At 49.6% G+C, this 15,032-nt stretch overlaps 1 protein-coding gene across 1 annotated transcript in view; it reads left to right on the plus strand.

Annotated features, from left to right (window-relative positions):
* The window catches only part of RADIL (Rap associating with DIL domain), a 45,949-nt gene that overhangs the window by 15,460 nt on the left and 15,457 nt on the right, over positions 1–15,032 (plus strand). Inside the window, exons 2-6 of the mRNA XM_063142902.1 lie at positions 1,105–1,430; positions 1,825–2,502; positions 2,741–2,778; positions 10,875–11,035; positions 12,887–12,999. Coding sequence (XP_062998972.1) covers positions 1,105–1,430; positions 1,825–2,502; positions 2,741–2,778; positions 10,875–11,035; positions 12,887–12,999 — 1,316 coding nt within the window. The remainder of the gene's footprint in view (positions 1–1,104; positions 1,431–1,824; positions 2,503–2,740; positions 2,779–10,874; positions 11,036–12,886; positions 13,000–15,032) is intronic.

The following is a 15,032-nucleotide window of genomic DNA, read 5'->3' on the forward strand; positions in this document are numbered from 1 at the left end:
AGTGAGAACCATAAACAATTTGAGTGATGCATTAAATTGATCAGCCATCAAATGTGCTAGGAGCCTCCATCTGGAAACACTCGTTCTTGAGTTCCAGCAATTTTTTTTTTTAATCTTGTACTCCTTTCCTCCACACTTGATTTGTGGCGATTCTTTTGCGATGAGCGGTGCTATTTCACTGTGAATGAAAGTCACTAAGAAAGAAAGAAACTGAAAAGGAACTGGTATTTGAAATAACATGGCCACCCCATCACAGGAAACAGAATTTGATTAATGAATGATCAGTTAGGGGGGCGATTCACCACTAATCCCCTAGCCGTGCTGAACAGGAAATAATAAATGGGGCAGAACAGGCAAGTAGGAAGCTACCAATTAACATTGCAGAAGATCTGTACTGAGAATAAACATCACAGGGATATTTTGGCCATGGGGAAAGGCTGCTGTATTAAGTACTGTGTGGAACCTGTTTAAACCTGCTCAGACCCTAAGGTCATCCTCAGGGGTCCTTCTCTGTGAGCCCCTGCCAAAAGAAGTGAGGCAGGTGGCTACCAGGAGGAGCAGGGCCTTCTCTGCTGTGGCACCCCGGCTGTGGAATGAGCTCCCTAAGGAGGTTCGCCTGGCTTCTACACTATATTCTTTCAGACGCCAGGTGAAGACCTTTTTTATTCTCTCAGCATTTTAACAGTCTATGAATTCAATTTTAGCTTTGCCCTTTTAAATTTGTATTTTAAATTTGTATTTCTGCCCTGCTGCTGATTTTATCCTGGTTGTGCTTTTATATTGTATTGTATATCACGTTTTTATACCGTTCGTTTTATACTTTAAATGGTTTTAATTTTTGTGAACCGCCCAGGGAGTCTTGGCTATTGGGCGGTATAAAAATGCAATCAATAATAAATAAATAAATAAATAAATAAATAATTCCAAGTCTAGCTGATCGTGAGAAAGCCTTCCAAAGTTGGGATGCCACCACAAGGAAGACCCTCTCCTTTGTAAATGCATAGTGTGTATTTCCCACAGATGGTACTCCGCTCTCTTATGTCCTTCATTATACAGAAGTGTCGTCTTGATGGCTGATGCTGAATGCCTCTCGTTGGTCCCCAGGTATCAATGCCCAGGCCCGAAAACTCCAGCGCAACCGGGCCAAAGGCACCATGACCCTCTTGACGGCCTGCAAGGGCCACTCCACGCCGCCCACCCTCCGGCGTACGGTCAGCGAGGCCAGCCTCAGCCAGGTGGGCGCGCAGGACGAAGGAGAGGAGGAACACCTGAAAAGGCACTACTCCACCTTGCCCGAGACCCTCCGATGTCTGGAGACCACGAGTGACGGGCGGCCGGTTCCTGCAGAGGAGCAGAATTGCCACAGCCTGCGGCATTCGCTTTACCAGTCTCCACATCTCCTGCTCCTCCAAGGCTACAGCCAGCAGCATGTAAGCATGGGATCTAGTGTTCAGTGCCCCCTCCCCACCTCTCCATTAGGCCTTGTGGTCATAGAATCATAGAACCGTAGAGTTGGAAGGGGCCTACAAGGCCATTGAGTCCAACCCCCTGCTCAATGCAGGAATCCACCTTAAAGCATCCCTGACAGATGGTTGTCCAGCTGCCTCTTGAAGGCCTCTAGTGTGGGAGAGCCCACAACCTCCCTAGGCAACTGGTTCCATTGTCGTACTGCTCTAATAGTCAGGAAGTTTTTCCTGATGTCCAGCCGGAATCTGGCTTCCTTTAACTTGAGCCCGTTATTGATCTCCCCTCAATCCTCTCTTCTCCAGGCTAAACATGCCTGGTTCCACCTCCTAACCCTGTGTCTGTGTGTTTATAATGCAGGACAGTTTGGTTTACTTGTTGAACCGCGATCAGCACACCGTCGGCCAAAGGACCCAATCCAGCAAGCCCAGCATTAGCCTTTCCGCCCCGGACATCCTCCCCCTCCACTGCACCATCCGGCGGGTCAAGGTGTCCGTCCGCTCCCGCCACCGCTCTGAAGAGAGGCTTGTCCTTGAGCCGATCCCAGGGGCCAGCGTCTCCATCAACTTCTCCGAGGCGGGGCGGACGGCGATGCTGCATCATGGGGACCTCGTCTCCCTCGGCCTCTACTACTTGTTCCTCTACAAGGACCCGTTGAAAACCCAGCCGCTGCCCGCCCAGACCCTGATGCGGCTCCGAGCCGTGCGCCGGGCCTCGGAGCCGGAGCTGCCTTCGGCCTGCAAGATGTGTGGCGGCCAGGCCAAGGACAAGGCCGCCGGGCCCAAGAACCAGGGGACGCAGCCGCCCTCCGGCCGCAGGGGGAGCCGGAGGAAGCTGCAGCTGGAGTTCGACAAGGCCAACGAAGACCTGCTGCTGCGGAGAATCGTCTCGCTCCTGGAGCCCACGGGCGACGACCATAAGCTGACCCCCGCCTTCCTCCTGTGTCTCTGCATCCAGCACTCCGCCAGCCGCTTCAAGCCGGGAGACTTCGGTCAGCTGCTGCTCAAGTCGGCGAAGATGATCCAGAGAGCCGTGTGGGTCAGTAGCGGTTTGGGATGGGGAGGGAGGTTGGGCAGGTTACAGATGGGGGTTACAGGTGAGCCAGCTGGGATACGAAGGTGGGCGGCCGTTGGCTGGGGGCGGACAGGCCAGCCTGTTTTCAGGAGAAGCGCAGCGAGCCAAATTATGACCGATGGTGTCGATTTGTGTATTTTCTCTTTCCTTCCCTGCATTGGTGTCATTTATTCACATTAATAGTTTATTTTCCTGATTCTAGGAGAAAACCAACGAGCTGGCTGAGAAGCAGTCCCAACAGTAAGTCTTTCACACCTAGAGTTAACGCTGCTTTTATTTTCTATTACCTTATTTGTTTATTAAATTTCTCTGCCGCCCAATAGCCGAAGCTCTTCTTCTGATGCGGTCGTCTGGTTTACTACAACGTGCTCTATGCGGGGCTGCCCTTGAAGAGGGTACGGACATTGCAGCTAGTGCAAAATGCGGCAGCCAGATTGCTTTCTGGTGTACGTTTCTCAGGCCGTATTACACTGGTCTGATAGCCCTTGCAGGGACTTCCTGTTCGTTTCTAAGCACGAAACAAGGGGCTGAGGCTTACCTATAAAGCCCTGATCGATTTAGGGTCAGAATATCTGAAAGACCACCTCCTCCCCTATGAGTCTGTCCCTGGATTAGGATAATCGTCAGACGCTCTGTCACACGCCCCACCACCAAAAGAGGTTTGGTTGGTGGAAACACAGGACAGGGCCTTTTCTGTGACAGCACCCTGGTTATGGAATTCCCTCACTACGGAGGTTATTATTATTATTATTATTATTATTATTATTATTTATTTATTTATATAGCACCATCAATGTACATAGACTAGCCTCATCCCTGATGTCTTTTAGGCAGGCAGCTTGGCTTTTAACAGTTTTTAATTTGAGATCAAAGGCATGTCCCATGCGCTACTTGGTTTTAGTACTGTTTTAATTCTGTTGTTGTTGTTTAAAGTAGTGTGATTCTTTTGCTTTGTAGCTGGCCTTCATTTATTTATTTATTTATTTATTACATTTATATACCGCCCCACAGCCGAAGTTCTCTGGGTGGTTTACAACAGTTAAAAATAGTAAACGTTAAAAAGTTTAATGTTTTTAATGTTCGTAAGCTGCCAGACCAAAAGGTGGCATAGAATCTTCATAAAATCTTTCAGTTTTTAAAAAAATAATAATGTGTTGCGGCATTTAAGTTCCTTGCATAAAAAAATTCTATGGCAAGTTACCTGGGATTAAGCCCCATTGATTACAGTGGGACTTACTTCTGAGTAAACATGTAGAGGATCGCACATCACCCAAACTGAGGTCTGAAATGGAATTTGACCTTCTGGCTGAAAGCGGGTGTGTCCCCCCCCCCTGGTGTTTAGGAATATTTGGGAGTGGGTGGGCAGGCAGAAAACCATTGGCAGACTTGCCCATCCCATCAGCCCTGGTTAAGCCTCATCTAGAGTATTGCGTCCAGTTCTGGGCTCCACAATTCAAGAAGGACGTAGACAAGCTGGAGCGTGTTCAGAGGAGGACAACCAGGATGATCAGGGGTCTGGAAACAAAGCCCTATGAGGAGAGACTGAAAGAACTGGGCATGTTTAGCCTGGAGAAGAGGAGATTGAGGGGAGACAGGATAGCACTCTTCAAATACTTGAAAGGTTGTCACACAGAGGAGGGCCAAGATCTCTTCTCGATCCTCCCAGAGTGCAGGACACGGAATAACGGGCTCAAGTTAAAGGAAGCCAGATTCCAGCTGGACATCAGGAAAAACTTCCTGACTGTTAGAGCAGTACGACAATGGAACCAGTGACCTAGGGAGGTGGTGGGCTCTCCCACACTAGAGGTCTTCAAGAGGCAGCTGGACAACCCTCTGTCAGGGATGCTTTAGGGTGGATTCCTGCATTGAGCAGGGGGTTGGACTCGATGGCCTTGTAGGCCCCTTCCAACTCTGCTATTCTATGATTCTATGATCCTCCCAGAGTGCAGGACACAGAATAATGGGCTCAAGTTACAGGAAGCCAGATTCCGGCTGGACAGCAGGAAAAACTTCCTGACTGTTAGAGCAGCACAACAATGGAACCAGTTACCTAGGGAGGTGGTGGGCTCTCCCACACTAGAGGCATTCAAGAGCCAGCTGGACAACCATCTGTCAGGGATGCTTTAGGGTGAATTCCTGCACTGAGCGGGGGGTTGGACTCAATGGCCTTTTAGGCCCCTTCCAACTCTACTATTCTATGATTCTATTGATGTTCCAATGTCTCTGATTTTATTTCTGCACCATTCCCACCCACCCCTTATGCCTGGAATCACTCTGATGTGCGTCCATCTCTCTCTCTCTCTGCATTTTATGCCTCCCAGTCACGATTCGCAAACCATAGGTTAAACCCGTCAGATACCCAAATGGCATAAAACAACGTCAAACCCAAAACATATGAAAACAGCCACCTAATAAAATCGAAGTAAAAACAACAGCAGCAGCGCAAGGAACTTAAAAGCAGCAACACGTTATCTTTAAAAAACAACAACCCTGAAAGATTAAAAATAATAGAGGGGGAATTTGTTGTTGATGATAATAATTTGAAGCATTTTTGTCTTGCTCGTCATTCAGCGAAAGGCTCCCGGATTCAATAATCAGACCGTCGCTGCCCTACAATTTAAAAAGACACAAGACGGAAAGAAAGGGGTTGGGAGAGGGAGAATGATTTAGTTGCCCAGATGGATGGGGATACGACGATTCTGGAACCAATTGTACTCAGTTTTGCGTTGTAGCTATAGCCTTTCTGGGCCGTCCTGTTCCTCTTTCCTTCCTTATCTTCTGCAGTCTCTCTTTATTTTGGGTTCAGGCTTACTCTCTTTCTTCTCCCATCCCACCAGGACACGATGTTCTTTCAGAAGCCCTCCTGGCTGTATTTGTGGCCACCCCTGGGAGCTAGATGGTGGCTGCTCACCCATTTGTCTCTGCTTCTTGTCTAATTCAGGGCGAAATGTTGTGGATCGTTGGATAGCTCACGTTCCGTGAAGGGTGGTGTTTTGATCGTTAGAATGATTTGCTTGCGAGGGTAAACTCACCTCTTAAGTAAGCCGGTTGCGGAACCGATACGTCCAGCTGTTTTTCTTGGTTTGATATAACTGTGCTGGTCATCTTTTGTATTCTTTTCCGTCTTTTAAGCAGAATTAAAAATGACAAGAACTGTATATATGAAAACAGCAACAGGAAACCTCCATGTTCAGTTGGAGGGGGTCACGGCTTCCTAGAATCTTCCAGTCTGCAGCAAAAGATTCTGATGAGGATGAGGCACAGGCTACTTCCTGGGGTGTGTGTGGGACATTCAGGGCTCTCCTGACCAGAGGACATGGCCCTGCCATCATCCCCTAACTCAAAGGATGAGTCCCTAGCAGAAATTCCATCTCCCCAGTTTTGCAGAAGATTCAGGCCAGAAAAACAGGTCCCCTTAACAATCCATTCAGCTCCTCTAAGAGGGCTGGAGGTGATGACACTACAGATCTTGGCAGCCCCCATAAGGCTTCAGTTGGCTTTAGGTCCCTGCTGAGACAACACCCTCCTATTGTTCTAGTAAGAGAGAGTTCCAGCCAGCAGGACCTGCATGGAGCTGTCCAAGGTCCTGCTTTCTTCCTACCTTGCCCTAACTGCCATGAGATGCTACCAGCTCCCCCTGTAAGCCTCAAAGAACCACAGAATGGCAGAGAATACCTTTGTGTACCAGATCGTGGGGATAAATAACTTGGAGTGGCTACTGTGTTCATGCCCTGATTTTCCAGAGGCAACAAGCTGCTGCCTGCCGTGGGACAAAGAATGCCAGATGAGATGGACCACGATTTGATCCAGCAAAGCAATTTGTGCAGTCTAGCCTGCTGAAAACCTTGGCCAGAGATGCATCCACAGGGCATCTCAGGACGGCGTCCAGCGTGCATCTTACGCTAAGGCAGCGGCCAAACTCTGCTACTGTGACAGTGTCCTGCAGCGCCTCTTTACTCCAACTCCTCAGTAGCGGAAGTGCAATAGATTAAGCTGGCAGAAGAAGCTATTATGTGAGTCTGTTCGGTCTGGGGCGCAGTGGGCAATGGTGAGGCCTGGGTCTGACCTGGGTAGACAATGGTCAAATGGTCTAGGGCAGCCTTCCTCAACCTGGGGCGCTCCAGATGTGTTGGACTACAACTCCCAGAATGCCCCAGCCAGCTCTGCTGGCTGGGGCATTCTGGGAGATGCAGTCCAACACATCTGGAGCGCCCCAGGTTGAGGAAGGCTGGTCTAGGGGCACCTGACGTGGTCATGCACAGCTGGCAGGTGAGACACCGGATTGGCCAGCTGCTCACTCGGCTCGACTGCCCCCCTTTCCCCCACCTTGAGGCTCCTGATGACAATCCTAGAGTCCGTGCGCTGCGCTGTATGCAGATGGCCTTCATTTCCATACTTAATGTAGATTGCAGGAAGACGCTGGCATCGGCACAGCATTTGGGAGCGAATTGCGCTCGGGTTTTCGTTTGGCTTTGGTTCATTGAATTCCCAAGAAACGCCGGCCACAGCTCGGAGCGGCGAAACGGCCCCAAGACCCATGGCTCCTTCGCCAGATTGCAGCCATATCAGCCTGCCTTATCGTGTCTGAGCCGTGGCTGTATGTACGCGACCAGCGATGTGCTGATCTTCCGGCTCTTCTCCCTCGCTCCTCTCGATGTCTGACGGCAGAACGAGGAGATCGCTTGTGCAGATTCGGAGAGGGTTGATGAAGGCAGCCCGTTCGAGAAGGCTTGGGTTATTATTGCAGCAGGCTTTGACACGGGGTGGGGGAAACCAAACCCAGGCGTTTTATTTCTGGTCCTCTTTCGATAATTGGAACAATCTTCGTTTAAGGGGGAAGGAAGTGGTGCAGGCAGGGACTGTGGGGCCCATCCCGTTGGCAAACGTCGCTGAAAGAGAGAAATGCGCCCATATGATTTTACTTATTCGTTTCAACAAACACTTAGCTGGCGGTCGCGGATTGAGAAGACGGGTTCCTCGGTGTAGGGCTGGGGGCAATGGAGGCCGGTGGGTCTGGTGTCAGTGGGGCGGTGAATCCGCTCCAGGTTTCGGCCAGAACCAGACAGAACTCTGTCCAAGGTGCAAACCATTCTGGATAGCTCCTTTAGACTTCAGACTGGATCTGACTAAAATCCGGAGCGGACCTTGGATAGCTCCTTTAGGGTTCTGACTGCAGTCGATGGGTGAGGCCACATAGACTCATAAAATAGCAGAGTTGGAAGGGGCCTACAAGGCCATCAAGTCCAACTCCCTGCTAAATGCAGGAATCCACCCTAAAGCATCCCTGACAGAGGGTTGTCCAGCTGCCTCTTCAATGCCTCTAGTGTGGGAGAGCCCACAACCTCCATAGGTAACTGGTTCCATTTGTCATACTGCTCTAAGAGTGAGGAAGTTTTTCCTGCTGTCCAGCTGGAATCTGGCTTCCTTTAACTTGAGCCCATTATTCCGTGTCCTGCACTCTGGGAGGATCGAGAAGAGATCCTGGCCCTCCTCTGTGTGACAACCTTTTAAGTATTTGAAGAGCGCTATCCTGTCTCCCCTCAATCTCCTCTTCTCCAGGCTAAACAGGCCCAGTTCTTTCAGTCTCTCTTCGTAGGGCTTTGTTTCCAGACCCCTGATCACCCTGGTTGCCCTCCTCTGAACACGCTCCAACTTGTCTGCGCCCTTCTTGAATCGTGGAGCCCAGAACTGGACGCAATACTCTAGATGAGGCCTAACCAGGGCCGAATAGAGAGGAACCAGAACCTCACGCGATTTGGAAGCTATACTTCTATTAATGCAGCCCAAAATAGCATTGGCCTTTTTTGCAGCCGTATCATACTGTTGGCTCATACTCAGCTTGTGATCTACAACAATTCCAAGATCCTTCTCGTTTGTAGTATTGCTGGTCTTCCCCTTGCCATGGTGTTCTTTCTGGCGGGCAGAGGCTGCCTTTGGTCTCTTCAGCTCCGGAGTCCCTGGGTCCCTCCTCCCTCCCAATCCCCTTTCCTTTTGTGTCATGTCTTTTAGATTGTAAGCCTGTGGGCAGGGACTGTCAAGAAATATTTTTGTAAGCCGCCATGAGAGCCTTTTTTGGCTGAATGGCGGCATAAAAATACTTAAATAAATAAATAAATAAAATAAGTGTTCTTTCTGGCAGGACTGGGGGAAGCAAGCCCCCCCCCCCCAGCTGCTGTTTCTCTGGCCGATGGACGGGGCCACGCTGATCTTTCTCTGGCCGTGATGCTTTTTGCGGAAGGCAGTGGACACAGCTTTCCAGTCGCCCCTTGCTTTCCTGGTGCTGGAATTCGCTTCCCTTCTGCTCTGCCGTTCCAGGGCTTCGTGCCAACTGGCCCAGCACCATTGCTTGGCTGGAATCTCAGGCGAAAGGCCGCCGCGGTGCAGTTAGTGGAGATCTTTGGGACACGCTCAAACACAGGCAAAAAGAGAAATGAAAACACCGTCAGCAAGAGAAGCCCAATGGAAAGAGAGCGCTTGGGTGGTCATTTTTGTAATAATAGTACCCTGATCTTTTTAAAAAATTAGACAGTCCCAAGAATTTGGCACCCAAAAGAGAAACATTCCAAACTGAAGTCCTCCGGGCAGGCGACGCTGCACAAAAGAAATGAAAAGTGGGCTTTGTTCACAGCACAGAAGTGGCAGCTGAGGGTTGAGTTCGACTTGATCCGTCGGCCTGCTTTGTAAGACGGGGAAAGCAACATGGTTTGAGTTGGATGACGCAGAGTCAAAGCCCGGCGTCTTCCCTTGGGACAGCCCTGCGTGGCAAATTTGCAATTCGCTGCTCGCCTAGGGCGAGCGGAAATGGCCTCCTGCAAAGCGGCAGGCAGCCTGAGAGATTGGGCGGAGGGGAAAGGCAGTGGGATTGGCCGAAGATGATTTGGACAGGAACCATAGCTCAGTTAGTGGAACAGCCGCTTTGTGTACGGAAGGTCCCATGTTCCACACTGACATCACCTGTGAAAAGGATCAGGAAGAATGTGATGGAAACACCCCTTCTCTGCCTGAGACCGGGGTGCTTGAATTGCAGGGAGACCTCTCTGCCTCCTAGCTTTCTCAAAAGCCCCCTCAACACCCCCTTTGGGGGCCCCCACCAAATGAGATGAGGCGGCTGGCTACGAAGGAGAAGGCCTTTTCAGTGGTGGCCCCCTAGTTGTGGAATGCCTTCCCCAGAGAAGCTCACCTGGCGCCTATGTTGCAGTCTTTGGGGCACTTTTTTTAATCTTCCCAGCCCTTCGGTTTTGCTTTTTTAAATGCATTACTGTGATTTTGCTGGCTTTTACTCTGTTCTTTACTCTAATTCTTACTCTGTTTTTAAACTTCTAAAGGTTCTATATATGATGTTTGATCATGCGGTCTTGTTAGGGTCATAATTTTTGAGAATCGCCCGTAGAGCTTTGGCTATAGGGCAGGATAGAAATGTAGTAACTAAAGTAACAAAGTAAAAGCTTTTTTAGAAGGTTACAATCCAGTTCTTAAAAGTCTTCCCTAACCCTGCTATGCTAGGGTCTCAATCTGGATCACACACCCTGGCACCTAGTCTAGAATAAAAATGAAGAAGGGAGGGGGGAGGCATTGTATGTGGATTTAAAGTAATGTTTGATTTGACCTTCAGGGTGAATCTTATTATATCTGGATTTGGGAATGGGCAGTGTGTGTGTGTGTGTGAGTGTGTGCGCGAAAGAGAGAGAGAGGGTTGGGGAACGGCCACACAAACAGAGTTTTGTTTTGCATGGGAGCCTCAGATGGGATATCCATTAGCGCAGTGATCAAAATATTCCCAGAGAGGCTATCTTTTGCTGCAATGTAAGCTGAGGGGCAAAGAGCCCATTTGGAGGCTGGAATCCAACAGGAGGGGGGGATTTGTGTGTGTGTGAGAGAGAGAGAGAGGATGCAAACATCTTTGGTGGGGAAGCAGCAGCGAGGGAGACTGGAGCAGGCAGAGACCATCGGAGCCTACTTCAGTTGGACTCCCCCCGCCCCCCGGCCGGGCTCAGTATCATCTTCACCTTGTGGAGAAGAAGTAGGAGCTGTTGATCTGCCCCTCCATTGGGAGATGAGAGGATGGAGCAGGGCCTTCCCACCAGCCTGAACAGTCTCCCTAATTTCTTTTTATTTTCTTCCTCTTCCCTCCCCATCCGCTTTTCCTTGTGTGTCATGTCTTTTTTTTAGAACGTAAGCCTGAGGGCAGGGACTGTCTTCTTTACTGATCAATTTGTAAGCCGCTCGAAGAGCCTTTTTGGCTGAGGCGCGGGATAATAAATACTCTTAAGTAAATAAATAAAATAATAAATTTGTCCATGCTGGGATGCCTTTTAACTCGTCGCTTGTCTCGTCAGCCAGGATCCGGCGTCCCTCTCCCGTTTCACCATCGCAGACCTGCTGCCGGATTTGCAGCACGTTCTCTTCTGGATGTCCAACTCCGTCGAGATCCTCTACTTCGTCCAGCAGAAGTCCCCGGTTTACATACAGAACATGGAAGAGGAACTAGATATCAAAGGTAAGGTCCTGTACTCTCTTCGTGACCCGTTGGGTGAGTGGAACTGCCCTGCAGGCGTGTTATCGGCGGCTTCCTTGAAGGTTTCATCGAATTTCTCGTGTTGGATGAGACCAGGGGTACGCAGTTTCGGGACGTCTTATGACTACGCATCAGACCATACACGTGACACCAGCATTGGCCTTATTAACAGAATGAGAAGAACAAAATGCAAACATGAGATCTAACGACATTATTGAGTTCATGCTGGTGGCTGCCCGAGGGCTTGTGGCCAAAAGTTGGAAAACTGCAGAACTGCTAACATTGAAATCATGGTATAGGGAATTATGGCAATCAGCCATGGCAGAAAAATTGACAGACTGGCTAAAATTAGCTAAAGGCAAAGTCAAAAACATCTGACTTGGATAAAACATGCCAGGATTTTATTCTATATATACTGACCAGGGACACGCACAGCAGTAGATGTCAAAACCTTTCCTCAGATTATGGAAAAGAGACTCGATACAAATTTGATATACAGAAGAACTCTGAAGAAAATTTCTAAGCAGCCCGTAAAGCAAAGAATACGAACAGAGGTTAAATGTACCACCTTCTGCCAATAAGTTGATTTCAATTCAATGTATTTTTTGTTTGTTTGTTTATTTTTCGTTCTTCCGGTTGATTTTCTTTTGAAAAATCAATAGAATGATTTAAAATAGAAAAGGTAAGAACAGGGCTGTAGTGAAGGCAGGCCTTGCAAGCAAGGGGAGTTTTTGATTCTGGGTTCCCTGTTCCCTCTGAACTTAGTTACACAGTAGCTGGGGGAGAAACGGACTTTCCTAGCAGCAAATACACACACACACGCACGCACACACACAGATGCCTGCATTTTTGCACTCCCCTTGGTCGTATGCCTGTCGTCAAGAGTGCCTGCGTTCAGAAAAGGCTGGTGGCTCCGGCTCCAGTGGGACGCTGATTCCCGTCTCCGTTTCAGTTGGAACCAGCCAGAACTCTAAAAGAAGCTAGCTATCCAAGGTGCCGAAGCCTAGCCCCAAAGTGGGTCCCGTCCCTCAGATAGCTCTTTTAGAATCTGGGCTGGTTCTGAAAACACCCACCACCCAGCCCTGCTGAGATCTGAGTCACCATCTTCCACTGCCCGCACTTCGACATTATTCACTGACACCGTTGGCTAAGTCTTGAATTTTATCCAGTCCGCATCAGCCAGACCACGGAACAACTGTCCAAGTGGAACAATTGCAGTCTTCTCCCTCGATTCTTTTGCTCAGTATCCCCGGCTTCTTTGAAACAACACCCCTGCTCCAAAGAAAACAGAGCATTGCGTCCTGGTGGCCTTGCGAAGAGAAGGGATTCTCCCTCCCAAGCGAACGGAGACGACCCCTCCCAGCACAGGGGCTGAAGCCTGGCTCATTTCTCACTTCATCGTCTTTCCTTTCCATCCCCCCTACTCCAGCATCCTATCTGGGGGAAAGAAAGGGAGCAAACCAAGCTGGGTTTTGGATGCTCTCCATGTTCCTGCCTATCTCGGTTCCCATGCTGATAGACCAGTGGGAAGGTCAAAGGCAGGGTTGGGGACGGCAGGAAAATTTGTCCTCTGATAAGTTTCCCATCATCTCTCTCTCTCTCTCTCTCTCTCTCTCACTCTCGTCCTGGATGGCTGTTCTGGCAAAGGGTCAGGCACGTGCGAAGCTGCAGCTGTAGCCTACCTGACAGGTGGCTAACCAGCTTCTGCTTAAATACCTCTAGCACAAAGAAAATAAATCCTTCCACTTTGGGTTGAGCTCCAAGCATGCTGTTTATTGAGAAACCAGAGTTCCACTTTAGTTCCGTCCTGTACTTTCTTTCCCCTCCCTTTAGGTTCCAAGGAGTCTCTCTTTTCCCTGACCATCACTGCCAGTGAAGAAGCCATGACAGTTCTCGAGGAAGTCATCATGTACACCTTTCAGCAGTGCGTCTACTACATATCCAAGGTACATCCGCCAGGGCCGGTTCCGGACAGTGAGGAGGTCGGGCGTTTGCCGAGGCCCCAAGGTTGGCAAATCCCCGCAGACCCAGTAGACCGCAGGTGAGGGTTACCTGTTTGAACGATCCCCCCAGTGCAAAAACAGCAACAACAATAACCCTCCTTGCCTTGCAGGTAGAAAACAAGCACACCAGGGGGGATTTCTCCCTGCTATGCTAGCTTTCTACTTGTAGGATTATTGTTTTTTATACAGGGGAACCTTTAAAAAACGGTAACCCTCACCTATGGTCTGCAGTGGCAGAATCCCCTCTACCACCCTAGTCTGCCATATGTGTAGAACCAATCTCACCCTTGATTTTCCAACACCCCTTCTTGAGGAGGCAGGAGTTGGTGATAGGGGGTGGTCATATACCTGTATGCCGCCTAACATCCTGCATGTGGTAAACTAGAACACGTTGGGCAGGGTTTAGAAATGTGATCTCTGTCCGAAGTGGCGTATTGTAGAATCCTTCCAGACGATTTGACGTAATTTGTAGAATCATAGAATCATAGAATAGTAGAGTTGGAGGGGCCTATAAGGCCATCAAGGCCAACCCCCTGCTCAATGCAGGAATCCACCTCAAAGCATCCCTGACAGATGGTTGTTCAGCTGCCTCTTGAAGGCCTCTGGTGTGGGAGAGCCCACAACCTCCCTAGGTAACTGATTCCATTGTCGTACTGCTCTAACAGTCAGGAACTTTTTCCTGATGTTCAGCTGGAATCCGGCTTCCTGAAACTTGAGCCCGTTATTCCGTGTCCTGCACTCTGGGAGGATCGAGAAGAGATCCTGGCCCTCCTCTGTGTGACAACTTTTTAAGTATTTGAAGAGTGCTCTCATGTCTCCCCCACAACTTCTCTTCTCCAGGCTAAACATGCCCAGTTCTTTCAGTCTCTCTCCATAGGGCTTTGTTTCCAGACCCCTGATCATCCTGGTTGCCCTCCTCCTACTTATACTTTGCCAACTCAAAAACAAAAGGCTAACACTCTAGAATAGCTCTGATCGGTTTTGTGACACCAACGCTGCCCCCCTGCGAAATGAGAGCGAGAGAGCGAGAGAGAGCAAGGCAGGCCGGGGCAGAGAAGAGAAATGGCTGCGTCAACAGACTTGATCTTGAGTGCACAGATGGCTGCACCATGCGAGGGAAAGCAATTCTTTGCAAGAGTCACCACCGCTGCAGCTTTGCGCATCCTGCACTGCACCACGGGCGCAGGCAGCCGTGCATGGCCGCAGCAACTGTCACGGATAGTGATGATCGAGAGAGCCGGGGAGGAGGAGAAAGAAACTCCATGCAATCTACAGACCTTTCCTGGGATGGGGCCCACCTGCCTTTTCCGAACAATGAGAAATTGGCCGGAGGAACCGAGGCAGGCATCCTTAAAATGGCTGGCTGGCGAATGCAGGGAATTGTAGGGTGTTTTTTTTTCTGTCTAGGGTTGCACCTTTAAATGATAATGAGTAGAAATTTAAATAGAAATACTGTAGACACAGTTCTTAGAGTTCTGCCCTCGAAACAGAGGTGGTAGAGGGGGTATCTGCCACTACAGACCATAGGTGAGGGTTACCATTTTTTAAAGGTTCCCCTATATAAAATATAATCCTGCAAGTAGAAAGCTAGCATAGCAGGGAGAAATCCTCCCCGGGTGTGCTTGTTTTCTACCTGCAAGGCATGGAGGGTTATTGTTGTTCCCGTTTTGCACTGGGGGATCGTTCAAACAGGTAACCCCCACCTGCAGTCTACTGGTGGCATCCAATTTAAAAGCGAAGGATGCCTGGCCTCCCTCCTGGCGCACGGATGCCGCCTTGGCAACAACGGCCTCTCGAATTGCCTTGAGCAAAAGGAGCCTCTAGCTGCCCGTTTTAGCAAGGCCAGACTGAGCGCCCAGTGTGCAAGTGGAAAGAAAGAGCGTTTGTCTGTGAAGGGCGGAGACCGTTTTCCACCGGAGAAAGGGCCGTCACTGGCACAGTTGCTCTGCCTTTTGCCAACTCTGGCCTGTGAAGGG

The sequence above is a fragment of the Elgaria multicarinata genome, chromosome 17 (assembly GCF_023053635.1).
Source record: "Elgaria multicarinata webbii isolate HBS135686 ecotype San Diego chromosome 17, rElgMul1.1.pri, whole genome shotgun sequence".
Classification (NCBI taxonomy): Eukaryota; Metazoa; Chordata; class Lepidosauria; order Squamata; family Anguidae; genus Elgaria; species Elgaria multicarinata.